This window comes from Siniperca chuatsi, linkage group LG1 (genome assembly GCF_020085105.1).
Source record: "Siniperca chuatsi isolate FFG_IHB_CAS linkage group LG1, ASM2008510v1, whole genome shotgun sequence".
In the NCBI taxonomy this organism is placed as follows: domain Eukaryota; kingdom Metazoa; phylum Chordata; class Actinopteri; order Centrarchiformes; family Sinipercidae; genus Siniperca; species Siniperca chuatsi.
In genome coordinates, this window is record NC_058042.1 from 10,986,169 (window position 1) to 11,013,708 (window position 27,540).

The 27,540-nt window shown below is 38.3% G+C and overlaps 2 protein-coding genes across 3 annotated transcripts; one reads left to right on the forward strand and one right to left on the reverse strand.

Moving 5' to 3' along the window:
* Positions 1-705: 705 nt before the first annotated feature.
* Positions 706-5,561, reverse strand: psmd14 (proteasome 26S subunit, non-ATPase 14). The gene is made up of 11 exons (XM_044201174.1): positions 5,417-5,561; positions 4,280-4,335; positions 3,638-3,709; positions 3,400-3,519; positions 3,134-3,204; positions 2,733-2,883; positions 2,466-2,573; positions 2,054-2,128; positions 1,836-1,961; positions 1,218-1,280; positions 706-880 (listed from the first exon to the last, which is right to left on the reverse strand). Exons 2-11 carry the CDS (start codon positions 4,325-4,327, stop codon positions 782-784), a joined length of 933 nt encoding a protein of 310 aa, XP_044057109.1. The 5' UTR covers positions 4,328-4,335; positions 5,417-5,561; the 3' UTR covers positions 706-781.
* Positions 5,562-10,309: 4,748 nt separating this feature from the next.
* rbms1a (RNA binding motif, single stranded interacting protein 1a) lies at positions 10,310-27,236 on the forward strand. 2 transcript variants are annotated; one of them, XM_044199211.1, is made up of 14 exons: positions 10,310-10,824; positions 14,246-14,406; positions 16,096-16,154; positions 17,038-17,129; positions 18,222-18,379; positions 19,203-19,282; positions 19,384-19,484; positions 20,016-20,065; positions 20,164-20,254; positions 22,052-22,102; positions 22,930-23,031; positions 24,250-24,318; positions 24,583-24,657; positions 25,152-27,236. In XM_044199211.1, the coding sequence occupies exons 1-13, from the start codon at positions 10,774-10,776 to the stop codon at positions 24,649-24,651; spliced, it is 1,134 nt and encodes a 377-aa protein (XP_044055146.1). In that variant the 5' UTR covers positions 10,310-10,773; the 3' UTR covers positions 24,652-24,657; positions 25,152-27,236. The 2 variants fall into 2 exon arrangements, with proteins under 2 accessions (XP_044055146.1, XP_044055156.1); XM_044199221.1 differs by having other exon boundaries at positions 10,318-10,824; positions 14,264-14,406.
* Positions 27,237-27,540: the final 304 nt, after the last annotated feature.

The following is a 27,540-nucleotide window of genomic DNA, read 5'->3' on the forward strand; positions in this document are numbered from 1 at the left end:
TTGGCCAGTAACTTGTACATAGGTTGCACATTTGAAAACCTTAGCTGCACGCGTTCCTTGAATAGGCCACGCCCATTTTCATCTATAATTTTTTTTCCTGCAAAACTGCGGAATATGCAAAACCTACTTTTCCTAACTCCTATCTATAAGTCTGTCACTCCATATTTTTCTTTAAATATGAAAACATTAATTAATATCTATATCTCCACATCTAGTGTCTTCTTTCCATCGTCTTTCCGATTAACATGAAACTCGGCTCAATAGTTTCTTATGCACCACTGAGGCTGTATGCAAACTTACATTGTCTCCGTGGGCCGTGCGTTGCGACTTGCAACAGAGGCTTGGAGCCCGTTAATAATATGCCTGCAGGTCTAGTATTTTGATTGTGAAGAACTATTAAGTAAAAGCAACAAAATAAGGTAGTTTTCCCTTGTTAAGAATTGTGAAAGTCCAGATAAATACAAAAACACTAGATAAAATTGTGTAAAAAAAAAAACAAAAAAAACACGATATCTGTTAATGATGCATTTGCCTAAAATATTGACAAAGGAAGAAAAACAATCACACATAAAATGTAGAAATACAATACTTTGATTCAAACAGACACAAAGTTATGTTCACTGCCAGAATTATGTAGCTTGCTGCTTGAATAGTAAAATAAGGTAACCCCATGCTGTTCAACTCATACTAGACACAACCATTGTCTTCATTTGATACATACATTTATTTTATATAAAAGAAAACAAGGGTTGCAATATTAACAGTTATACACACAGGGCCGTCACTGGAAAACTACGGTATCCAACATGGCAGCTAGGCACTGAACAATGTTGGATGTCATTAAAACGTCTACGTGCTCCTCCAAGTGCCTCTTGGGATCCTGCAAGAAGGACAGAAAATTAGAGAAGGGACAAAAAAAACCCCTCAACAATGAGATGTGATTTGTGATGAAGATTTTTGAATAAATACAATTTCTGTTTTGACAAGTCTTTGGTTTCAACAAACTGTAGGAAAATGTAATGACAAAGTAATCCGATCTCTGCTTGTACTGATATGTCTGCACAATCTGACTCTAAGCCAACGTACACTTTCATTTACCTCTAATCAACATCAATCACAAATACTGACTTTGATGCAACAATTTGTCATATTGCAAAAAAAATTAAAATTCAGCATATATATTTGTTTTTATCTGAAGCTTGAAATTTCAGTGTTACCTGCTTTCCAACATTCTTGATTGCCAGCTGCTCTGGGGTCATTTTGTCCTCTTCTTCAACAGCCTGATGTGGAAACATGACAGCGTCTTAGTATTGACGGGGAGCACACCAGGAGCATGCTCTGCATGCATATTTGTATGCATGTACGATTTTTACAGTTTTTGCTCTATGGAAATACTGTATATAATTTTTAGGCCTTGCAACACCTTAAGAATGCTGTATAAGGGAAATACAGCATGCCTGTGTGCACCAGTTAATCCCCAGCATTAGTATGATAGGAGTCTACGAGTATTAAGAAACACGAGGGTGGAATCCTGAACAGCAGCATAGCAGAAAGTAGCTCACTGATCCTCTGACTGCTGCGCCAGAGTCAACAGTTGAATTAAATGATAGATCAGTGATTTTGTTGGTTACAATAGTTTTTTTGGTCAATACTAAGAATACTTAAAAATACTTTTTATTATTTTATAAAAAGGTTATTAAAATCTACATACATTAAGTAATGCATACTAGAACCTTTGTTCCCCTTTGTGCTGTTTTTAAGGCCATTTCAGGCTTCTAAAGAGCTGAACAAAATGTGCTTTCCGAGGAGTGTTGGAAGAGGTCTAAAAGGTGTACCTTATTGTAGTTCTTAGCCAGCTCCAGCATTTCCTTGACAATGGTCTCATTGAGCTTGCAGTGCTCACTGTAGTCCTGCAGGGTCAGGCCCTCCATCCAGCTCTTCTTATGCAGGTTCAACAGCATCTGAAGAATAATAATAACAACAAGTTATGTTTCTCATGTTCTATTAAAAACACCCAAATAAATCATTCTGTGTTAAGTGTGTATTCTCAAACCTTTTGCTCCAGCTCGTTTTTCCTGTAATTTATGGTGATGGAGTAGTAGTGTCTGTTAAGTCCATGAATCAGAGCCTGAAAACGTGAGAAACCTAAAAGTTAAGTATATGAAGTAATAACAGGCACAACAAAGTGGTTTCATATTAAGCCAAGTGTGCATTTTCTCTCATTATAACAAGATGTGATGTGATGTTTATCTGACCGCTAATGGCTAAGAAAACTGAGTCAAATTAGGTAACCTGCTGCTTGTCAAACACTTAGTATGAAACTTTGCTCATATTCATGGTGGTAACAAGTATTGTGCCTGTGTGGTTCAGAGGTGGAGAAAACACCACTTTACCATCTCCAAACAAGGCATTTTAAAAGAAATTCAGCTTGAACGAAGGTGATGGTGCCATGCACAATGTGTTACCTGGATTGAGGGCTTGTTCAGGTGACCCAGGTTGGATGTGGTTTGTCTTGGTTCATGACCCAACACCATCATGTTGGCATTGATCAATCTGAAGGCATCAATAACAACCTGTAGAAGACAGGGGCCACACATGAAACCAGTCTACTGAAAAGTAAGTTATTTCTAATTCACAGTTAATATCACATTTTATACAATGTTTTATACAATGCTCTCAAAATGAGAGCTACTGAGTTACAAGGTTCTTCTGCAGCAGCCAAACATCTTTACCTTTCCTTTGACACTCTGAATGGGATCAACCACCACTGCGACGGCACGCTCTGACAGGGCCTCGAAGCTCTGCTGTGTGTTGATGTCCACGCCAGACAACCAACAGCCAAAACCAGGGTGACTGTGGTACCACCCCACCACCATCTCTGGTCTGATGAGCAATATGGGTGGAGGAGAGCAAACATGTTTAAGGCATCCAAAAAATAATCATAATAAAGTGTTGTTTTATCATCAAAGTGAGGTTTGATAAAACTACTCAGGCCTGAATTTACACTTGAGTTGTTAGTTAACATGAAAATTGGTAGAATGACTTTTTTATAAGTTAGGTTCAAAGAATCTATTGGTCAGTGTAGACAAACAAGTATTTTTCTAAATATTGTAGATATGTGTTAAAGTTTTACCTGCCAGTCTGCTTCAGCATGTCCAACATTTTTGCCTGGAACACAGGGTCCACTGCTTCAACACTCACACCCTGTGAGGTAGAAATGTGTCATTTAGTATTGAGGAGCCAGGGCCATACACTTTCTTGTAAAATTGTCAAAATCAGTATACATACAAGGCATTTACTACAAGAACAAGTCAGCTTTATTAATTATGTTCCAGATCAGGTATTTTCTACAACAGTTTCACAATGACGCATAATTGTGACATTATGGAAAATACATACCGTTCCTGACTGTGGCATGGCAAACACATCGATCACTCGCACTGTGTAGTCATCAACAAATTCTCCCAGCATCAATCCCATGACTTCCATTGGTACACCAGCACGCCCGTGCTTCAACATCTAATGAAGAGCAAATACACGAGAGAGAAGTCACATAACACAGAAATGTTATTTTAACTACAAAAATTAATATAACCACTTTGAAAGAAAATGTTTAGTGCAGATGATGTGTGATTACCTTGAGCAGGGCCAGAGAGGAGATATACACCTGCTCTGCTGTGTCCACAGCAGGTGCATCTGTTGGGGGGCCCTGAGGAGTCAAAGCAGAGTTTATTTATTAGTTCAGGCCTTTAAAGTACAGTAGTTGCTCAGGTTAATCACTATAATCCAACTATTGTTTAGATTTTTAATGCATGTAATGCATAATGGGTTTATAACTGTGTCTCCCTTAATCCTGTGGTATGCTACATTAAAACTCTGGGCTTGACATGAGATTTGTGTCAAGATGTGAGACTGCATTGGGACAAAGTTACCTTGGTCTCACCCCTGAGAATTAATTAATTAATAAGTATGAAATACTGAATACATTGCTGATGCAGTCATGGATCCCACCAGTGTTATGGAAAAATGCTTCCAATGTGGCCCACCAAATTGTTTTTAAATCTTATCTAATAAGATTTAAAAAAGTATAAGCATAGATACATTTAAGTTTAAATGGATTTTAGGATATACAGTTGAAAATGGTTTGATTTAGGTTAAAGATGGGTGGTTTTGTGTATGGGGAAGAATCTGGTAGGGACTTTAATTTCTTCCCCTAGTTATTCTAGGAACTATTAGAAACCTTTGTTCTTTATCTATGGACATTCAAACTTTGTGTTACCTGGCCAAGCCCTGGCATTCCACCTCCAAGCCTCAGCAGCCGGTCCATATCAGGATCTGTTAAACAGACACAATAAAGTCATTAGCTTGCCTTCAAACTATACAGCTGACCAGTAACTTGTATAATTATCAGACAGATATAAATACATTTTAAAGTATTTCAGGCAAATTCAGTACAAAGATTTCAAAATACATATGACTCAAGTAGTGGGTTTCAATTTTTTTCTTTTTAAAATGGAACTCCAGGGAGACTTTAATTTGTTGAGAAGCCAACTGAAACCCGTACACATATACATACTTCTTCCAGACTATTTAGCTCAATAAATGTTAAATGCATCAATCACTTTCCTTTATGATACAACAATTAATTGAGTATGTAGCGTATAGAATCTTAGGATTGTGTTCTTGTACACGTTGCAGGGGATTTGTATGGATATGCGTTAGGATTTGCTTTGATTTCTCTCTGCAGGTAAACTTGACAGGTGTGTTGCCCTAAAGCAGGCTATTTTCCCCAACTAGTAAGGGAAGCATATACACTGGTAAATATTATAAGTGACCCAGTAACAGTTAACCGATTAACATAAGGCTTTGGGTTTAATTGCTAAATTAGCGTTATGTCAACTTTTACATTTTCTGCTGAAGAAGCCGACTGACCTAAATTTGTGCTGAAACTATGACCTAAACTAGTAGATTGAGAATTATGTTAATTTCGTATATTTTAAGGCCTACGACTGTTGTATTCCATTTAGAGTGTATTTGAGGATCCGAGGATATCCTGAATAAAACTAAAGTTAGCAACAACATCGTTAGTTAGCTTCGGTTAGCTAATTTACCCATAGTCACGTCAACACAGCATAAAGAGCCGGATAACCACGCATTGATCTTTGATTCAAATTATCATGTATTGTGTTTTAGCTATAACAAAGAGAGGAAAAATTTGCATTAAGTGGCATTAAATCGCTAGGTTCATGCTAACTAGCAATTAACGTTACTAAAAGCGTTAGCGTGCTGTTAGCTTACTCATGCTTAGCCTCTGTCATCTCGCACGAGAAACGCAGCAACAAATTATTAACACTGATTCCATCTCAGCGTATTTTATGAAAGCTACTGACTGTGTTAAAGCTGTAAGTCTACTTACCTGTTGTCAAATATTTCGGATGTTCAGATAAGTATGTGTTTCTGTGTATAGTCGAATCAAACCAACAGGCTACAATGAATCAGCCAGAATTGTCTTTTTTTTTTGATAAACTACTTCCGTCGCACTGATGACGTCTTTCGTTGTAGCCGGACTGGCCATTTCTAAACCGAGACACAAGGGGGCGCCATAGTCATTACATTTCATATTACTACTACTGCTGCTGCTGCTACTTGCTTCCTATTACTACTAATACTACTACTAATGTTAATAACAATAATAATAATAAACATGTACTTATTCGCCTGTCACAGGCATATAACTGATTATTACATATACAGCTTATAAGCTTTTATCTACAGTAAAATAATAATCTCTGCAAATATGTAAGTTTAAATTAACAGTTTCATATCATTGAGCTCTGCAATATCTGCAATTTTGACAGTAGGATTATTTTAAATGAATTATGTTTTTAAGATGTTAAAATGCTTTTACAAAAAGTGCAATATTCTTTTGTAAGTAAAACTAAATAAAACATTTACAATAGTCTGTGCTGTTTACATTTTGTCTTGATATTTATAATCGTGTTCCTGGAAAAGATCAAATCTGGACTTTCCATTGTGGTTGTATGCTTATGTTAGGTTTATGGCTGCTTATTTATTTGTTTCGGTCAAATATGCTTTAATCTTTGTAGATGCTATTAATAGTATGTATCTATAAAGTGAAAACATCTTTATATACAGTATATAGCTACTACAAACAATGTGCTTTCATTTTGAAATGATAGAAGTGCGTCAATGGATTTTTAAGGAGACTGGTGGTAAAACTAACATTACATGTCCTCAGGATATTTAAGTCTATATTTTAAGGTAATTATTTATACATTTTCAAATTGAACTGAACATAAAGTTGCACACTGACCTTGCCTTCTAGCACCTACAAAACAACACTAATATAATATACAGCGTCTCTCTTTGAATACTAAAAAGAATGAAAATGGCTGGGATGTTTGCGTGGTTTCTCATATTTCAACATGCCAGCATTACATTATTCCCTGAGGGGCCACAAACTCTGACCCAAACCACACCAATACTGGGGTTGTGAAAAAAGCTTCACTGTTTGGTTTCATTTTTTCTTGCCAGAAAAGCAGAACAACTCCTTCAATCTCACCCAGCAGTGTTACTGGCCAGACAGGTCAGCTGTCATGCTGAGGACTTCAACAGGAATTTCAAATTCCCTCATTCCTCAGTGGATGAGGAAGATAATTATCCACATTCCTCAGTCCCTCCCTCTCCACACGCACAGGACCCACAGCCTTAACCAGGATGTGCATCCTTATGATGAGCTAAATGGCCTTTGAGGTCCAGACTGAGTTAACCTACATTAGTAAGGTATATATTATTAATGTTGTCTCTAAATTCAGTGGCTTCAGTGTTTATCTAATTTCTGTTGGGTTATTGCTAATACAGTTTGAATGCAGTCTCCTGTAATGACTCTTTAGCAGATATACATCCACCATTAAAGGATCTGATGTAAGCTTGATCAGAGTCAAGACAATATAGGAAACAGTCATTATTTTTCCTTCAAAGTGGGCAAAGTGAGTTTCTTGTCGGCTGAATCATTATTGCTGACTGGGTTATCTCATTGAATTCAGCTCTGCTTGCAATTGGTTGACAGCTTCCCAGTGGTTCAATTCGAAACCTGTTCATTGTGTTGCCTTAAACAGAGAGAAGTCATTTCTGAAGCTAAAACAATGGAAAGATGGATAAATGAGATGAAGGCTACAGATCAATTGATCTATTGACCTTGGATATTTGATACATTTGTGGCAGAGCAGGTCAAAAATACAACGCAAATAGTTGCAAAGCACAGGAAATCACCTATACAAAGATTATTGCAGCTGATTATTCAGATAGGAATGATTGGACTTTTCAAGGAACATCAGACGTAGCTTGTAACACGACACCAGCATGAAACCTTAATCCTACCAGCAGAGGAAATAAGGGAGAGACATTTGATGCTTTAAGAGCTTCCCTTCACCCTGATGGGATTTGGATTTAGTTTAGCTTTATAAATCTCCAGCAGGACCTGCAGCAGGACGGCTGTTGTGCAGTGGTAAGCACTGCTTTGTGCCCTTAAGTGTTCACATGTGAATATAAAATGTGTGTAATTAGATAAAATTGAAAGGCAAATGTGCACCTAGACAGTTAACTCCAACACCTCTGGGGGCCACATATGGGCCTGTATGGCCTAAGATTTAAGTTTCTCTGCTGCATCTCTACCAATCTGTCCACTTTAGCTGTCTGAATAAACATAAAAATTGTTTATAGTGAATGTGAGTAAAGCTGCTGGGTCTGATAACATCCCTGGCCCTCACCCCCATTCTGATTAAGTGCCTTGAGACACTGGTTCTCCAGCACATAAAGAACAACATCCCAACAAGGAAACCCACCAGTTTGCTTTCAGAACCAACAGAACCACAGAGGATGCCATCTGCACTTCCCTCCACTCAGTCTTCACACAATAGCAACACCTACATCAGAATGTTGTTTGTTGATTTCAGTTCAGCATGCAACACAATCTCCCCCATGAAACTGATTGGAAAACTTAGCACTCTGGGCTTGAGTACCACACTCTGTATTTGGATATTAGACTTCCTAACAACAGACCCCAGACAGTTCGGATTGGCGGTCACACCTCCTCCACTCTAGTGCATGCACTCTGGTTGTAAAATGATCAATAAATCTTGTATCTGGAATCATGTATCTTTATAGTGGTTAAGACACATACCATATACTTTGAAGTCTGTGGTTTGATTCTGGCTTCCAAAAAATACTTCAAAAAATAAACTCATGAGCACACTGTCCACTTTTCTTTTGAGAAATTAAAACTGAAGGACCACACCACACTGAATTTTATGTCTGTTTCCCAGTGACTTTTACATGGATAATGACTAAAAGATCAAATGCTTTAGACACAAAAGGTAAAAAAAGGCATACAAGGACACTTTTATTGATATGAACACTTCATAGTAAAAAATAGGTTTTCTTTCAAGTAGCTTTAAGGTTGGAAAACTCAACGTATTCCACACTGTCTGACAGTATGACACTTTTACTGTATCAGCTTGTTCGAGCTCTACATTGAAGCTTTATAATGTTTACACTAATCAAATTCAAGACTCCATGTTTTATTTTTATATGGCTGCACTTTTCCATCAAATGGAAATATCCTATATGGCATGTGCATCATTTTAGACACATTTCCCACAAGATTCAGGCAATATATTTGGAAATGTTGTGATCTCCACTTGAATCTAAAATAAAGATCTATGTGTTTGAGCAAAGTCTGGCTGCGCAGCATGCTTGTAGAGTGGCTCAGTGAGGTTTGAAGGGTTAATGTACTGTATGATATTGTGTTGCTGTATCATGCCAAGTAAAGTTTATTTACCCAATACATTTTTAAAAAGACATGTATTTGTAAGTCTAAATACTTTCGGATCCCTGTGCACAGAGCAGAATACATTTCTGGTGGAGACATGCAGGGTCTTTGCAGGACTGGGTGTTGAACCTCAATACATTCCAACTAAAATGTGTCTGTAGCATTAAGTCTTGAAAACTGTCAAGTATTGAAAACTGGTATCAAATCTTTGGTCAGATTCTTAGGCGTGTTTACTTTTATCTTTTATCAGATATTTTCTGACTTAAATGACAAAACGTTTCTTACTTTAGACTATGTTTTATATAGGAAAAGCTTTTAATTTACATAACACTGATGCACAGTTTGATACATTTCATAAATGAAAAGAGGAAGGTCAAAAAAAGGTTACATTCAGCACAGTAAGGTATCATGTAGATACCAATATCCTTGATTAGTTAATTTTGTGTTGGCCAACAAATATTATCATTATTATTATATATAAATGTAAGTAGGCCTATATCAAGTCTAAACATAGTGGTCAGGCTGTAAAATAGTCACCATTTTTAAGTTTTTAATTGTAGAACGTAAACTCCCTGCAGGTCTTTAAAATCCTGCAATATCCAGAAAAAAATTCAGAAGACATGACCTCACTGTGAGCGATGCTACGGCTCAATATATGATCAGAATTACCAAGCAAAAGACCTAAAAACACAAACTTGCACACAGGCAAATAAAACCAGTGGACAAAGAATAGATTTTATTATTGATTATATTGAGGGAGGCTGTTCCTCAATCTGGATGCAACAGCTCAAAGCTTTATTTAAGCCCGCGTCTGATGAACCTAAAGGGTCTTGGAGGTCAAACGCAGGCAATCAGAAATGTAGAAAGAGATCACAGGTTATTTTAAAGCATCAACAACAAACCACCGCATCTCAAAATCAATTCTAAAAAGCACTGGAAGCATTTGAACAGAAGCAAGAAAGCTACAGTTCCTCTTTAGTGAGTTATTTGTGTGCCATATGTGAAAATGCTTAGTTTAGACTTTTAAAAACTGCATATGAGCAAATCAATCTTGTGAATGCACTAAAAAGTGAAAATACGAATGGTTCTCTTGATTTATGAGTACACAAAAGAGTCGGTATTTTGGTCCTACTTCACTGTTAAACCTTTATGTCACATGATCTAATATTGATATCTAATATTTATTCTCTGTTCTTGTTTATTAATCCACTCTCTCCCATAGTTAGGTTTATATAGGGAGAATGTGACCTCCAGCCCAGGCCAGTCCCTGCTTATATTTCATTGCATCCTGATTCTCTGACATGTAGTGTGTTTGATGGGGGGAAGGGTAGGAAGAGGAAGAGGGTGTGTGTGTGTGTGTGTGTGTGTGTGGTTGGTTGGAGGAGGTGGGGGTGAAGAATGCTTGGTATGTGCGGACGACAACAACATGAAAGGCGACGAGTGTTCAGCCCAACTGATTGTGCGCCTACAAATCAAACCCTAAAGCATTTTGTATCCGATTATATATTGAGCCACCTACATCAGATGTCTCGGCGTGCCTTTGTTACAAAAAAACACACCGCTAGTGTGAGTTTTTTTGAGGCGGCCACGCAGTTTATTTGATGGCAAACACCCTGCAGCAGAGGCAGAGATGGTTTGGTCTGTAGTAGGTGGGACTGCCGAGCGGTCTGCAGCAGGACGTCGTAGATCAATGAACCGGACCGGAGGGTTGGTCCATCGCCTGGTGTGCATCTGACTGTATAGATGTGTTATACTTATGCAGGACCGAAGCTATATTTCTGTTAACCAGCCCGTTCAGTATGCGGATGTTTTAAACCGACTGGCTATATTTTATAGGCTCCTTTCACCGCTTGGATTCCGTCTCTAGTGGCTCGTCATTGCGATATTCTTTTGGGAAATAAAATATATCTGTAACCTCCAGGATGATCTTTGCAAACACAGGCAACCCGCTGAAGACAGCCAATCGTAAGCAGGTAGGCCAAAACACACACATTGTTTTTTATTATTATTATTATTATTATTATTATTATTATTATTATTATTTATGCCTACTTTATTGCTCACATTTGAGGCAGCATTTGAATAAACAGGCTGAATAATAGCAGCCACAAATGACATTGGAAAGCCCTTTCTGGCTTTCATATGAAATATGGGCGTTTATATCTCATCCTTTTAACACCAAATTAATTGAATTATATATATTTTTTGAAAATCCACTGCTCTCAGCCGACTTATCAAACGGGAAGCTGATAGGCTACATGGAGAAATAAAACCAGCTGCTGACCCAATCTATAGCTATACAACCGAGACTTTAATTATTATGTCCATATAACCTTGTTTGCCCAGTCACTCGCCCACTCTGGTCAATATGAATGGCGGTTATTGTAGTCCATTTTATAGATTAATGCATTCTGGATGAATCCACAGAGAGAGCTTGAGAGAGAGCTCAGTGTAATGTAATGTATGTCAGTGTGCTGGAGTGAACTGAGCTGCCTGCATCTTTAATTTTGACCTCTCAGGTGAACAAAAAGGTAATTGAAAGCTGTGCTCCTTTGCTTTCCCATCACATCTTTTTGATTTAGATGGAAGATGGGAATAGAAAGCAGGCACAGAGGTGAGAGGCAGTTGTTATTATAACCTCTGAAGATGGAAATCCGAGCCTTGTGTCAGGTGAAGTGGATTTTGTGCCTGCGGCCTATAAGACTCCAAATGTCCACCTTTCAGATTTAAACTGTAATATTTATTCATCAGAAGGTGCTGTATATTCCTAAGAGGACATGAATCTCAAAGCAACCACATATGAATCCCTGCAGGGAAGCAGTGAATGAGTTTTCTGCGTAGGTGTAACACAGGTTTAGTCTGCTATAAGGTGTGATGATGCTTCAGTGAAATGTACCCCAGTAGCTGCCCTCTAATGGAGTAGGCGTACCGTCTCGGAGGCCTGATGTGAACCCTTGATGGTCTCAAACAAAGTTAGCGCAGTAATTGCATACCAACAAAATGTAAGGCCTCTACTTGAGGACATAACAGGCCTAACTGTTCCTGCCACAGCGATCAGTTCTTCATCTGTAAAAGAAAAATAGCTGCTATGAACATTTCACCATCACATGACTATGGAAGAATATCTCAGTGATTCTTGTTGGCATGGCTATAGTTGTATCCATTGGCTTTGGCTCTTGGAGTGGATTGTCCTTTTGGTTATGGACAGATGGTGCGATTTTGCCATGCTTTGTCTTTGATCTGATCTGGAGAGGGTTTGGGTTGGCTGGGAGCTATTTTAATGAATGAGTAAGGGGAAGGAAATGCTTTGCAGAGCAGCGCTGCATGGTTTGGCTCGCAAGTATGAAGAAAACTGTAGGTTTCTGATAAACACTACAGCAGGGTAGTGAATACAGATTTAATCACATTATGATTCATAAAGGCCCCCCACACAAGAATAGATATATTTTAATGTACTCTGTGATATATTGGTGGACAGAATCACCTTTTTACAACAACCAGGAGCTTAAAGGTCAAACCTACCTGCCACTGAGACAGTGGTGGAAGAAGTATTCAAATCCTTTAGCATACTTAAGTAAAAGTAGAAATATTATAGACCAGACCAGCACATAGCCTACGGATACTTCGTAAAATGCCATGACTGCGCCCCTTTTGGGGGGATATAACCGAAGATCCTATAGATAAATGGCAAATGGACTGTACTTGTATAGCGCCTTTCTAGTCTTACGAACACTCAAAGCACTTCACACACTACATATCACATTCACCCCATTCGCACACTGATGGCAAATGCTAACTGCTCATCAGTCCAAAGAAACACATTTTTGGGGTTCAGTGTCTTGCCCAAGGACACTTCACTATGTGGGCTCGGGGAACTGACCACTGACCTTCCGGTTGGTGGACGACCCGCTCTCCCACTAAGCCACAGCCGCCCCATTAAGCCATAGACGCATAGATGTCAACGCAATTTGACTTGTGTGTGGATTACAATTTTGACAAGTTTGTATTCATTGTGTGTTAAACAAACCTTTGTTAGACATGTCTAATAGTTATTTTGCTTCCTTGCCTGAACCTGAGCGTTCGCGATATAATTTAATAAATTAAGGTTGATCGGTCAGCAGTCATGCCCGTTCAGTCTTCCACCATCCAAGTGGATCAATGACCCAAAACAGTGGCCAGATATTAATTATTCGGACATGTATACATACTTTGGTATCATTTGGCTAAGTTTTGTTTGTAAGTAACCAGCCTTGGTTATTAATACGGTTGTTTTTAGTTTCTTATTCGGCATAATTTAAATTACAGAAGGTAATTAATATTTATTGTCACCAAAAGGAATTTACATTGCTGCCAAAATGAAGAAATTACCGTTCTCTGGAGGCTCATACGTTCGTCAGCAGTGGATGGGTACAGGTTATTCTACATATAAAACCTGAGGGTTCAGACTGAAAAGATTGGGAACCGGAGATCCGAATTCGTATGTTTACTTGTTTTACAACCTGCTACACAACAGCTTTTCGGGATTTTCCTTTTTCTCTCATCAGCGATGTGTTAGCCTGAGCCTTATGGTGAAAGCTTGATTCTTTCCCCCAAAAGGGGGCACAGCCTTGGCGCTTGATGGCGTGATGGCAATTAGGAGTAGGCCTACAGTCTGCGCGCTTCTCATCATGCCCGTTTTCACACATGCTGAACATGTGCAACAGCGGCCCCTGCGGTCACAGAGTTCGGCTCCATTACAATTAAAAGTCCCACATTGTAGATGTTACTTAAGTATAAGTACAGTATTCTGAACAAAATGTACTTAAAGTATCAAAAGTAATGTATTCATAATGCAGGAATCCTTCTTTCAGAGTGTTAAATTATTGATAATAGGCTATATTACATTATTGGACATAATTACTTAATTTGTCAAGGTGTAGCTAATTTTAGGTACTTTATACATTCCTGGGTAGTTTATTATTATGTTTTTCATGTAAAATCTTAATCTGTAAACTAACTATGAGTGTCATATAACTGTAGTGGAGTCAAAAGTACAATATTTCCCTCTGAAATGTATTGCATAAAATAAGTAAGTAAAGTGTAAGTACCTCAAAAGTGCACTTAAGTACAATACTTCACTAAATGTACTTCCACCACTGGACCCTGATGTTGTCTCAGATGTGCCACAATGTAGAAAAACCTAAGCTGTGTTGACTGCTTAGTGGATCATCGATGAATAGTGCAAATCATCTTAAGAAGAGTACAAGAGTGAAATTTAATGTAGCATGTAATTCATGAAATAATAAAGTCAGACTGTGCCTTCTGTGTGTTTTCTGCATTTTGATGAGATGTTCTTGTGCTCTTGTTGACCTGGGTTTAAATTAGATTATCTAGTGACCATACACTTCCTAACAGTGGGTTTCCTGTGTGCAGTCCTACCCCATGACTCCATCCAGTCCCAGCAGCAGCAGCAACAGCAGCAGCACAGGCCTGGAGCAGCTCAGCAAAACCAATCTGTACATCCGCGGCCTGCCTCCTGCTACTACAGACCTGGACCTGGTCAAACTCTGTCACCAGTGAGTGCATACACATATATGAACATAAGCTTATGTGTGTGCACACTAGTGTTTTGTCACTGATATGCTTGTTTGCTGAAAAAAATGGGCCAATACGGAGGCTTAAGATATCACATGCAAATGTCATTCCAGTCTGATTTAATGAAGGTCTCTCCCTGACAACATGCACTGTACAAAAATACAGTTACGAGTTTCTAACCCTAAAAAATGTAATTATTTTCGGTTCCTACAGGATATTAGTGACTCACAAAAGTTTGAAAGTTGTTTCTGATAGATTTCCTCCTTGATAAGAAGAGACTTTTAAAATGTAGCCAGAAGTTCCTTTTTTTACACTGGTGCCATGTTGCGGAACAGCCTTCCGTTACACATCAAGTTCTTAAATATGAGATGGGGTTATTGAAGTCAGGTTAGGGAACAGGGTAACAGATTTATGTAATTTGCAATGACGTTACTTTTTACTTTTTTTGATGTGGGAGTTATTTGTTCTTTCTTAAATTGCAGTGATGTGCTTTTGGACTTCAGGATTGTGTCATTTAGTTTTTATGCTGAATGTTTTGTGTTTATTTGTGTTGTCTTCTAATATCTTGGGACCATGTTGGAATAAGTGTTTTCACTTTAACATGTTATCTTTTGAATTTGTGATCCGATAATCCATAAATAAAATCAATCAATCAATCACTTTTGGGAAAATTTACTAAATAAAAGGAAATATTTCGCATTTAAGTGGCTATAGATAAAGAAATTAAGTTGGAATTTTGATAAAAACATACTGATTGTCTGCCGTTTTAATGCAAACACATCAATGTTGGCATTCAAAAACACACACTGGTTTAACCATAGTGTATACTGACACATAAAATGCTCCAACCACCATATCTCTATAAAAAGTCATAGCTCAACTGTGGTATATGAAGTGGACTGTAAAAAGTTATTGTTTTCTAAAAAAGACAAAAACAGAGTCATGTAAAGCAGCCCAGTGAACATGTTCGATACTTGATACTATAGTCTTCAGTCCGAGCGGTTAGTGTGGTGGATGCCATAATTAGCGGAGTTTTGTCTCCTCTCTTTCCCTCTGAATCACAAGCATATGGAGAGAGGCATTCACCCATGTAACCAGCAGCAGCAGCAGCTGTTTGTGTCCTGTTTGCTTGTGTTTTGTTCATGCTCCCAATGGTGTTTGCCAGTACAAAGCAGAAATGAAAGCGCTTTTCATAGCAACAAGGTCTGAATGGTGATGTAAGCTAGGCATTCAGTCTGTATGGTGTGTGCACTCAGATAGCAGCTCACAGCTTGTGCCACAGTTCAACTTGAGTATAAAGTCAGAGATAAAGCAAAGCCTGAAACGTTGAAATCGAATTCATAGTGTATGGAAACATGTAGGAGAGAATAGTGATGTACAGAATGTGTCTCTGAAATCACCAGGTATCTCCATGAATGACCAGTTTTTATTATTTTCATAAATTGTGCTTTTCTGGTTGCGTTGTCTTTTATTTTTGATCTCACTAGACTGTCATGATGAGTGAAGGTGCTCTCTGTTCTACTTCCGCTGGAAATAGATACACAGAAATTTGACTGACATTCACAATACATAATGAGAAGTCCAAGGCGATTAAAAGACATTTTGACAAAAAATCACCAGTCTCACCAGAGAGTTTTTTGATGCTAATCTACATGTTGATGTGTGTCCAGGTATGGCAAGATTCAGTCAGCAAAGGCAATCCTGGACAAGACAACCAACAAATGTAAAGGTCAGTAAGGTTACTAACTTACCAGTCATCATTTATCTGTGCTGCACGATTAGAGAGAAAAAGTATATTTAACAATATAACTTAAATCCTCTTCCAGTGCTGGAACATATCTCCGCTGCAAGTATGGAGACTCACCTTATATATTGTTTAGTTGGGGCATCGAAGTATCTGTTGTGTTCAGCTGCCGTTCATAAAGTTCATTTATGCATACTTATATAACTGCATACTTGTAAGATATGAAAACATACCATGTTGTTTTAGATTTTTTAAATGAATTTCCATACCTTCCAGGCAGCTCCTAGTTTTCATTCATTTCCAAAGTGAATGAAAATCAATTTGCGGCGACTTGCTCAGTTGGATAATCCATCACTGTGAACATGAACAATGAATGTGTTTTTGTGAAACTTGTTATGTTGTTGCAGCTGAAAGTGCAGATTGATTTTCAAAGTCTGTACTGCATTACAATGCAATCATAATATTAATTTGACAAAAACAAAAGCAGAATATGATGAATGACCGAACTCAAGCAGGTTTAGAGTCTATACAAACAGATTACATATTTACCGCACAGACGTTAAGAGTGGTATCGATCTTCTCATCTAAGTCTTGGGAAGAAAGTGAATAAGCAGATTTCCCAAAATGTTGAACTATTCCTTTAAAATATTTCAGATTTTTAAATAGTTTTGTAGTGTTAATTTAGACAACAAAACTGTGTATCATGATTGATACTATAAAACATATCTTGATATATTTACTGTAATAAACAATATATACCCATATATATTACCCATCCCACAGTAATAGTGATAGCACAAAATGTACAATAGGTGGTTGTTCTTATTATTAATGACTATTTACGTAAATACTGTTCCACCAACTACAGGTTACGGCTTTGTGGACTTTGACAGCCCGGCGGCTGCTTTAAAGGCAGTACATGCTCTGAAAACCAGCGGCATACAGGCCCAGATGGCCAAGGTGAGTTTGATGCAGGCGTGTGTGTGTGTGCATATTTGTCTTGCTTGTGAACATCTCTGTGGGCTTGTACTTCTTTAATGCGTGCATTTGTCCGGTTTGTGTTGGATAATGACATTAGATTGGTCACATGACCTCAGCTGGCAAGCTGTTCTTTCCCGTGACCCCATTTACTTTCACTGTAGAAACCAGATGTCACATCTCTCTCTGCCAAATAACCTGTCAGTCAGTGTGACACGTTAAACGCAGGACCACCAGCCCACATACTAGCACAACATCCTGGTTAGGTTGTACTGTGTAGATTGTACAGATTTTTACCAGTATTATTATTATGTCACTTAGTGTTAACAATTGTCATTCATGCATACTAATGTAGGCATATCTGCACCGAAGCACTATAGCAACAGTACTGCTGCTTTGAGCCATTCTTGATCCTCTGTGACTAATTTAAAGTAAAGCACATCAATTTTCCATTTTTCCAAAATATTTTTAGATGACAAACACTATATTTCTACATCACATCTGTGATTTGTCTCGTAGTGGGGGCAGGAATTGCCTGGCTCAATACGTTTTTTTCAGTCCCTTCCCTTTCCCACCCTGGGTTGCTCTCTGGAGACCTGCATGTAGCTGCTCTGTTTGGAACAAACATGGCAGAACACAGTTTGTGTATTGTGGTAGCTAGGCTACGCTGCTCTCCTGCTGTTTCTAGGGAAGACCGTAGAGGCGCTGAGCTGCTGCACAGTACAATTGAAGTGTGTTTCTGCGTGTGTGTGTGAGTGCAGGAGAGCTTATTAATGTTTGTTTAACCAAATGTCTTCCTCTGACCCTTAACCACACTTAAGCTGAGCCTCCTGATCCACATAGACAAGTTTCATTGTAGAGAAAAATATATTGTGTCAGTCTTTCATTTGTCACTGAAGAAATAGCGCAGCACTGCCTTTATCTGTGGTTCAGTACAAATCTGCCTGATTCATGAGAAATTATTCTTGCATTTTAGCATGTGGCTCTTTCTCAGGTCAGATGTCACATACAAAATATAGTATAAAGCACCTGGCATTCAATGTACTTCTTTTCTATCGTCTTTCATGTGAACAGCAACAGGAACAGGACCCCACAAACCTGTACATTTCCAATTTGCCTCTCTCTGTGGATGAGAAAGAGCTGGAGAACATGCTGCAGCCCTTCGGCCAGGTCGTCTCCACACGGATCCTCCGAGACTACAGCGGCAACAGCCGAGGCGTGGGCTTCGCCAGGTTGGTCACAGTAGATTGACAAAAAGGAGCACTCATTTCTTCTCTGATGAATCACCTTTAAAGTAGTTGTAGAATAAACCTACAACTTTGATCACAAACTTATGATGATAAATAATGAACAAACACCAATTTACCACTCAAATAATTGTATCTAGTGCTTAGCAGTGACACTGTGTAGCTACTGTTCAAGCACAATTATTGGTAAACTAAAATGTTGTCAATATTTATTAAAATAAGATGTTCTATACTATTATGGTATGTTTTTGACATGATATAACACAATAAATCACCGGAGGTTGAGTTTTATTGTGATTTAGAGCGACCAAGACATCACACGTGCATCTTTTAGCTTGACTATCAAACTTATTAACTGGAGTCGTTCATGTCGTTCAGCAGGACTTGCTTCTGTATTTCCACTGCTGTAGCAAACAGTGTAAATCGCAAGAAACTTCGACGGCCATGTTTTTGTTGACTTTTTTCTTTGACTTCACCCATGATCTTCAAAATAATTTTCTCACAGAATCTTAAATTGTAATACAATTGCCAAACCTACTATTGTTTTAATGGGAGGCCAAATGAAGACAAGCTGAGATACCATTTATTAGCTCTGCTTTGCTTATTGTTTATAACTGTACAGAATGTGAACTAACATTAAAAGGAGAAAAGGAAAAGGAGAGGGACAATTTTGTTCAACATAAGTATGAAGGGGGCCAAGTTGCATCATGCCTCACAAATCCACTTTGTGTTAAAGAAAATGTTACTGTAGATGGTCTCTGCGTGATTTAGTGATGAGTCATTGTTGTTTTATCTTCTCCCCCATCAGGATGGACACAACAGAGCAGTGTAATGCCGTCATCTCCCACTTCAATGGGAAGTTTATCAAGATAGCTTCTGGAGCTCTAGGTAGGAAAGAATTTCACCTTTCTGTACACTTTTTCTGTGATGAAAACTGTGGAGGCGGCAGTGATTGATTGTTGAGTGACTGTTTTGTGCTTTGCCCCCAGCTCCCTCTCAGCCCTTGCTGTGTAAGTTTGCAGACAGTCAAAGGAAGAAACATGCTCACAGTGGATTTCTTCCCAATGGACAGACAGGGGATCTCAGACTAGTATGTATCTGCTTATGTTACATGCATTGCCCCCTCTGTGCGACTTGTTAATGTGATGAGAATGAATGAAGTTTTTATTATTGTGTCATGCATGTAAGACACCATAAAATCACATAAGCCAGAACCAGACTGCTGCGTATAAATTTATTAAACAGTTCCATTCAAAAAAAGCCCAAAACTGGAAAACCAGCTTTAACAACTTATACAATCAAATCTTCAGACCTTCATTGTCTACAACATAATTCAGAAATCAGTGTAAATGCTCATTAAATAGTCCACCTTGCCTTATTTTCCAAGCAAAGTTAAACATATCAAAATTACAACCATTCCAGTTTTTGATCTGTACACCAGAATATCTGTTTTGTTGAGCCATTTCATGGAAACATACTGAAATGATTCCCATATAAACCCATTATAACTGATGAGGTGATAATTTTAATTTTTATTATTACATATTGGGTTCAGTTGTTATGATACAGTCATGAGATACAAATATGTAATTTCACATTATTGTCTATTTCCTCACCTTAGGGTACAATGACTCTTACCTATGACCCCTCCTCAGCAGCTATACAGAATGGGTAAGTTGCGCTCAGGTTATAGCAAGTCATGACGGCATTAACATTTAACTACAGTAATTTTTCTTGAGAATTATTTTGTAATACTGTCTTTTTCCAAGGTACTATCCTTCTCCGTATCCAATGACCAACAGGATAATGACTGTGCAGCCTACGATGTCTCCCTACATGTCTCCAGTATCTGCTTACCAGGTACTGCAGAAGAACAGTCAGAGCTGAATTTAAATCACCTCTCTCACACTGTATCTCTGGTCCCCTCTATGTTGCATTTGAGGTTATGGTGTGTATATGTGGGTTAGGGTGTATTTTTGCTTGTGTGTGGGTTGTACAGGGGCTCTAGATGTAAGAATAGGTGTTAAAGCCACCCTGGGACCACCTCACACTGTGGCAGTGGATGGTCAACCAGAAATCATGTAATATGACAGTTAGCTTAGTGGTTCATAGGAGGGAAGAAAAAACCCTGCTCTTTTCAGCATATACAGTCGTCATATAGGAGTCACACTTTCTCTGAATTGGGTTCTTTCTCACTGTTTTGTAATATTTCACCCATAAGTTTTGATTCATTACTTACTGTGCACCCGAAACACTTCCGACCACTGAGATCCGTTGCTTGAAATTCATTTGCACATGAGGGAGGAATCTGAGGGGTCTTGCTTAGCAGGGTTGCAACACACAATAGAGGTTTTGAATATAGCCCTCTGCCAGTTGTTCTTCAGATGAACCCACAACATGTTTGGGTCTTCCAGGCCTGTCTGGTAGATATTCCCATCATGTGGAGAGCTTACCTTTGATTAAACAACTGCAAAGTCGATCATCGACCTGGCACCTTAAGGGCTCTGGTACTGTGAACACTTACTGTATGAGCTTTCTTGTGTTTGAACAAGGCGTTTTTTGTACCAATCCATAACTAGTATTGAACTCTAACAAAGGCTCACCTTTTCAGTCAGATGGGGGTGGCAGTTCCTCTCTGGCACTCCCCTCCAGGTGTCCTATTCATTGCCAGTATGAACACTGAAGTCTCCAAGTAAGATTATGGAGTAGGTGAAGCTTTCTAAAGGAGCCAACTCGCTCATAATTTAAGCGCACACAGCGAGACAACAGTCAGACTGCATCTTGCAGTCACATCTAAGCAAAACTCTTTTTTTTTTTTACCACATATCCATCGTGTCTATGGAGAGTTTGGTTCCAGAGGCAATGATGTATGAGAAGCAAGTCCAACTATATCCAGTTGGTATCTTAACTTTATGCTCCAGCTCCTCCCCCTCATTCTAATGTCCGATTTGTGCTGCCAATATCCACAACACCTGCATCTTCCCTAGTCCTGCCCATTGCACCTGATGCCTACCTTTTGTAGGTAGGCTTTCAAGGCTTGGTGGCACAGGTGATGCACCTATTATAGTTACATATGCAAAAGCCGGGGACATGCTAGGACATACTCGTAAAAGGCTACCAAGATAACCTTACCATTAACTACTGAGCACCTCAGTAGGGTAAAGCAGGATCTCACCCAGTCTGTCAGTAAGGCGGCACATTGCTGACCTAAGCTGGGGCTATTAATGAGAGGTAAAAGTTTATTTAACGTCTAATCAGACAGACATACCCTCAAAACAGGAGGCAGAATTGTAAGATTCATGGAGTTTGGAGGCCATCATAATTGTTGTAGTAGTTAAAATGCTCCTTAGTGCCACGCCAACAAAGGGGGAACCAGATTGGCCCCAAAAAGCTGAAGGCTTTGGAAGGGACCTTGGTGGACCAAGGTCCCTGAGCAGGACTAGTGGCTTCAAAACATGAATGAATGGATGGATACAGTGTATGCCGTTAACTGTAGCTGTAGACTGATAACATCCTTGTATTTCTACTTAAAAACTATGCTTATTGCAATTGTAAAGTTAGTTTGTAACAAAAGTTTCATTCAAGACACGTCAATAACTCTCTACTTTTCATCTGTATCTCGTTCTGCCTCTCTCTTCCTGTCCGACCCTCCATTAGGTACAGAGTCATTCTTGGGTGGCACATCAACCGTATATCATGCAACACCCGGTAAGGGGACAACAGCATTTGCTTTTTTTAGTCATACGCTCATAATCCACTATTCTGTGTACAGGAAATGGGTGTGTGGCGCTGTTACAGCTAAAGCTCTGACCTCACAGTCACTCATAATGTTACTTTAATCAGCTTGTTTTGCTGACACAATAAAAGCAGCAATGCCCAAATGTAGGAGAAGCACAGAACTGAAAAGTTCTGGGAAATAGCCATTGTGTGTTTACATATTGCAAGTGTGTATATGTGTGTTGGAGTGTGAATGAAAGAAAAATGGAACAACTAAGAAGACATTCAGCCACTCCCCCCCCCCTCTCTGGATCCAGCAGGAAATGCCTGGAGCAGAGACAGTCTTGTGACTCTTTGACTCTTCCAACAGATGGTTTCCAGTGGAACAAGTGTCTCTGCTGATCTGCCCCTCCCCCACTTTTTACTAGGAAATGGTCTATTCCCTAAAGGCATCATGTTTAAAGGAATATACCCCATCTGAAAACAGACTAGAGCTGGCAGCGTCACACCTTTTAGATATTTTCATCCCTTAATGTAACCCAGGAGCATAGAATACTTCATGTTTAACCTCAGAGTCACATATTATCACAGAGTTAATGCTGCAAATGTATTATTTTACATTTTGTCAAACCTCAAAGCCACAAAATATCTTTTTACCAGCTAATCTTTCTGGTCTGTCAGACATACATAGGTGTTAAACAGTAACTCATGCTATATTTATACTCCACTACTCCACTCAGGTGTTTTATCAGAATTAGTTGATTTAGTCTGTATAATCATGTGATATGTGGTAAAAACTCAGCTGCCTTGTATTACAGGCTGCTGTGATGTCTCCCTCTGTGGATCCCTCCATGTCACTGCACCCCTCAGCCATGATTACTCAGCAGATGGGTCAGCTGTCACTGGGAAACACTGGAGCGGTGAGTGGAATTCTGGGATATCCTAAGTCACACACAGCATTGATCAAATCTGTATTGTATAATTAAATAGATGTGATGCTCCATTTTAGAGACAAAATGTTAGTTTCTGTTTGTGCAATCTGTAGTATGACAATGATTATACATAGACTTGTGAATATGCCTGAACAAAGGCTCAGTAGAAAGATTTTTAATTGGGATATTTTGCATGGACACCCCTGGATTAGCAAGGTGAAATCTTTATTTTGTATAATTGATACATTTTTTATTTTTGAGAACAGATTACAGTGTAATATTTATGATACTCTGCACAAATTGTTCCTGATGTACAAAGAAAGATGGTCTGTTGATGTTTGGTACAAACAGTGTAGAGCCTTATGTGAAGCAGAATTTGGCCAAAAGTCAAAGATCTCTGTGTGCACGGTTACGTTCAGGTACATTAGCATTAGCTGTAGAAACAACAGGTTTACTGGTCTCCCAGAAGACAAAATACTTTGTTTACTAGGTGATTTAGGTGAGACTGAAGACAATGTCCATTTCATGTTTTATTGCTCATTATATGATGATTTAACAGCTACAGTTTTTTGTAAAACATTATTATTATTTTCTGATGAGTTCTTCTGAATGGATGATTATGAAAAACCTTGTGGCAGATTTTATTTGTAAAGCATGGGACAGAAGACATATTTTCTTGCTTGCAATGTAATGCCATGTGTAAGAAGTTACATTCATGTCTGACAAATGTTTCACCGCAGCAATAGTATTTTTTGTGTCTTACATGACATGATAATAAATAAATTAACCCCCCTTTAAATGTCCCCATACCAAGCTAACAGAGATGTGAGATCCTCTAGATCCAGGACTAAATGCTATGGTGACAGGGTTTTCTCAATAGCTGCCCCATAACTTACATTTTCTATTTTTCAGTCATAGTTTTACTCATTGGCATGTAATTGTGGCCTAACCTAATCTGCTCCTCTCTAGAAATGTATTATCTCTGTGTGCAGGTGTAAACATGTGATTCTTTGTGTTTTCATTTATTTTTTTCCTCATGTTTTTTCCTTTATGTTTTTTTATGCTTGTGCTATAAAGCACTTTGGATCAACTGTGTTGTGAGTGCTATATCAGTTAAGCTGAGTAGCACAAGATGCATGTATAGCAATATATAGCAATATACCATTCAATGATTTGGATTTAATGTAATTTTTTCTTATTTTGCAGTATATTTCAGCCAACCCTGGAGTCCAGGGAGCTTATATGCCTCAGTATCCTCCCATGCAGGCAGCACCTGTAAGTTTATTGTATCTTTGTCTAATTCAACTCTAAATCCAAGACATTCACCTTCTACCTGGTGTCCATTTAACTGTGATACATCTTAAAACAATAATTGTTTTAGAAAATTACAACAGCCCATGCCAGTCCAATCATCTTCCATTCAAACAGCCTTGAATTGTTTTTGAAGTGTCCGTCCTCTGAAACTATCAATTATCTCGGTGCAAACACAGTGATAGTTATTATTACGTTCTAAATGAGAGATGCTGTTTTGCTTTTTAGGAAAACGGCACGCCGCAGCAAGTGGATTCTTCTAACAACTCGTCTCCTTACAGTCAACTCAGCAAGTAATCACAGGTACACTTTAGTTTCTGAATATAAGCCGTCTGACGTGAATGCCAGCAAGTTGTTTATTTCAGCAACTTTACTGCCACATAACAGAAGTTATGGTACCACTTTCTAATAAGACACCAAGGGTTTATATGTTGTAAGGAGTTACTTTATCAAGGGTTAATGAATCACTTACTTAGGCTTTATAGATCAGTTATAATCCATTAATAAGAATCATTTCGGGGTTACTAGGTTGTATAAAGTTATAATTTATAAAACCTTTATATAGAGTGCCTTATTAGAAAAAGAGCAAGAGCAATTTCTTAAAAATCCCCTTCAGACATGTTGAAAGACATACAAATATTTAATATCAATAATAATAATAATAAAATAATAATAAATGAATCATAAATAGTCTGATCTGATTTTTCAACAAAAAATAATAACATCCTAATATTGTTGTTAATATTAGTTAACAACTTTTATATCAATGCTTCTGCTTTCTGTGTCTTTATTTTTAGGCTAGACTACCGCTCTGTGAGCCAGAGGGCGGGTGTGAAGTTACTGATGACATCACAGTGATAACAGTCACCGCCTTCTCTGATTGGACCAGATACATGAACTTTTTTTGCACAGCCCCAACGTTTGTGGTAGAAAATGAGGACAATGTAAATGGACTCAAGCAGTTGGCTAATCACAGAAAAACAAAACAAGATTTATTTTGATAAGAAACCACATGCTCTTCTTGTTCTCTTTTTTCAAGGATTCTCAAATAAATGCCAGAGGAACGCCCATCCCTCCCCTCTCCAACCCCCACCCCCGCCCCTGCCACCCCCCAACCCCACCCCCGTATGATGTGATATTAAGATGCATGAGATTGAGATATTTTCCCCCTTCAAGGTTTCTATGATTTCTAAGATGATATGAAAAACCTTTCAAAACCTTGTTTGCACTGAAGTTTAAAGTTTCAAAATATCTTAATTTTGGTTTTCAAAGTTGCCACAGAATAGCTTACAAAATCAATTAATGTTCAACTGCCCTTGACAGCTGATACAGGTGTCCATTTAGGAAATTAAAAAAAAAAATAGGAAAAGAATTTATTATTGGAAAAGGTGCCTTCCTTACGTCACATCAAACATTCTCCAACATGTTTTCATTGAACTTGATCAGGTGTCATATTTCTATCTGATTGATCAAATGTGTGTGTGAAATCATGAGATTTCCATTGAGTGTTTCGCTATCTAGTCTTCTGGTAGCAATAAAGACAATGCGAGTCCCACGGCAATACTGAGAGTAAAGAACGGTGACAAACTCAGAGCAGGGTAATAATTCCATATTTTCCCTTCTTTCTTTCTTTTTGACAAGACGTGACATGAAAAAAGAGCTGTACTTTTATGAAATTACAAGTTTTACACCCAATGTACATCTTTTACGAGGTTTTTTTTTTTCTCTTGTGGTCAGTTTGACCAGTGATCTACCTCATGGTTCTGCTGGAGTCTGCTGGTGTTGTGGGGTTTGCAGGTAAAGCCCCCTTTTTCAGTGGATGAAGCAGAACAAAAGCCACGCTCAGGAGCTGGCTAAATAGGACTTCTGCCGTTTGTCTCCCACATGCAGCGTTTCTCTTCCTGATCTGCAAAGAAACATTGTGCTTTGCTTCATCTCTATTTGTCATTACTTCTGTTCTGGTGTTCCTTTTTCTCGACATGATTAGTGTTGTTCAGTTGTGAGGCTCCATTTTAGAGATTCAAAGTAAGACAACTACTAGGTTCTCCTAAAAAATAGTTGTGCTTGAAACAAATTAATGCAGGCTGTATGCATTTATTTGGTGCAGTCTTCTGCCTTTGCCATTGTAGACAGATCTTAAATTAATCACCACTTCCCTTACCTTTCTCTTTTTCCTTTAAAAAAAGACTAAAAGTCACTATCTTGAGTTACACTGCTACTGTAAAGCTCTCCAAAAATAACACTAGGATTTAGCCAGATTTTGGTCATTTGGTTATACAGCAGTGTGATAGTGTACATGCCAAACAATTGGGATGAGTGGAAAAGTAAGTTTCAAATCTTGCCTCATGCAAAATAAATGCAACAATCATGTATGAAGTACTTTTAAAAACAGCAGTATTTCATAAGAGTTGGATGAAAGTTGAAATCATATGACTGACAGCATGTGTTTCAAAGGCTGGCTTGTTCAGAATAAGACTTGTAAATTATATACATTCAGGGCCAAAAGTGAGTTTTATTGTTTGCTTTGATTTTTTTCTTTAAACTAATGATTTCTGAAATAAGAACTCTACACTACTATGAGACAAGAAAAATGGTTAAAGCTATATGGTCGCGGTGCTTTTCCCCGATCAATAGCACTGCAGCAGTAAATGCTCACCATCGGAAAATACAAGTAGTAACCAGCTTTTACTGAGTGTACTCTCCCATTCTGAACATTTGTTGCTGGAAAAAAATGTAAAAATGAAAAAAAAAAATCTTGTACATGTTATCCTCATTGCTTCCCCTGTCACCGTCAACTGATTCTCAAACAATCTTCTCCTTGCTCTGTCCTTTGAAAGCATTGGATAACAAGAGTGCTGAATAAAAGGCTCTTCTCTTTCTCATATACGACTCCTGTCTCTTTAATTGGCTGGTCTTTTTGCTATATTTTATTGCTATTGCACATTTGTCATGTTAAGTGTTTTGAAATTTAAAGGATATTTATGTTGTTATTCTAGATTTTTCTTAATGTTAACAAATCCCATGAAAATACCAATAATGCATTAGTCCATCCCTCAATACTTCCCAACCTACCCTGTCTGTGTGTTCGGTTGCGGATTAATACACATATGGTGAGTATTTAGCTATATGTGGGATTGACTCAAAATAAAGTACAGTGCCCATGTTCATTGTAATGAAGGAATATGT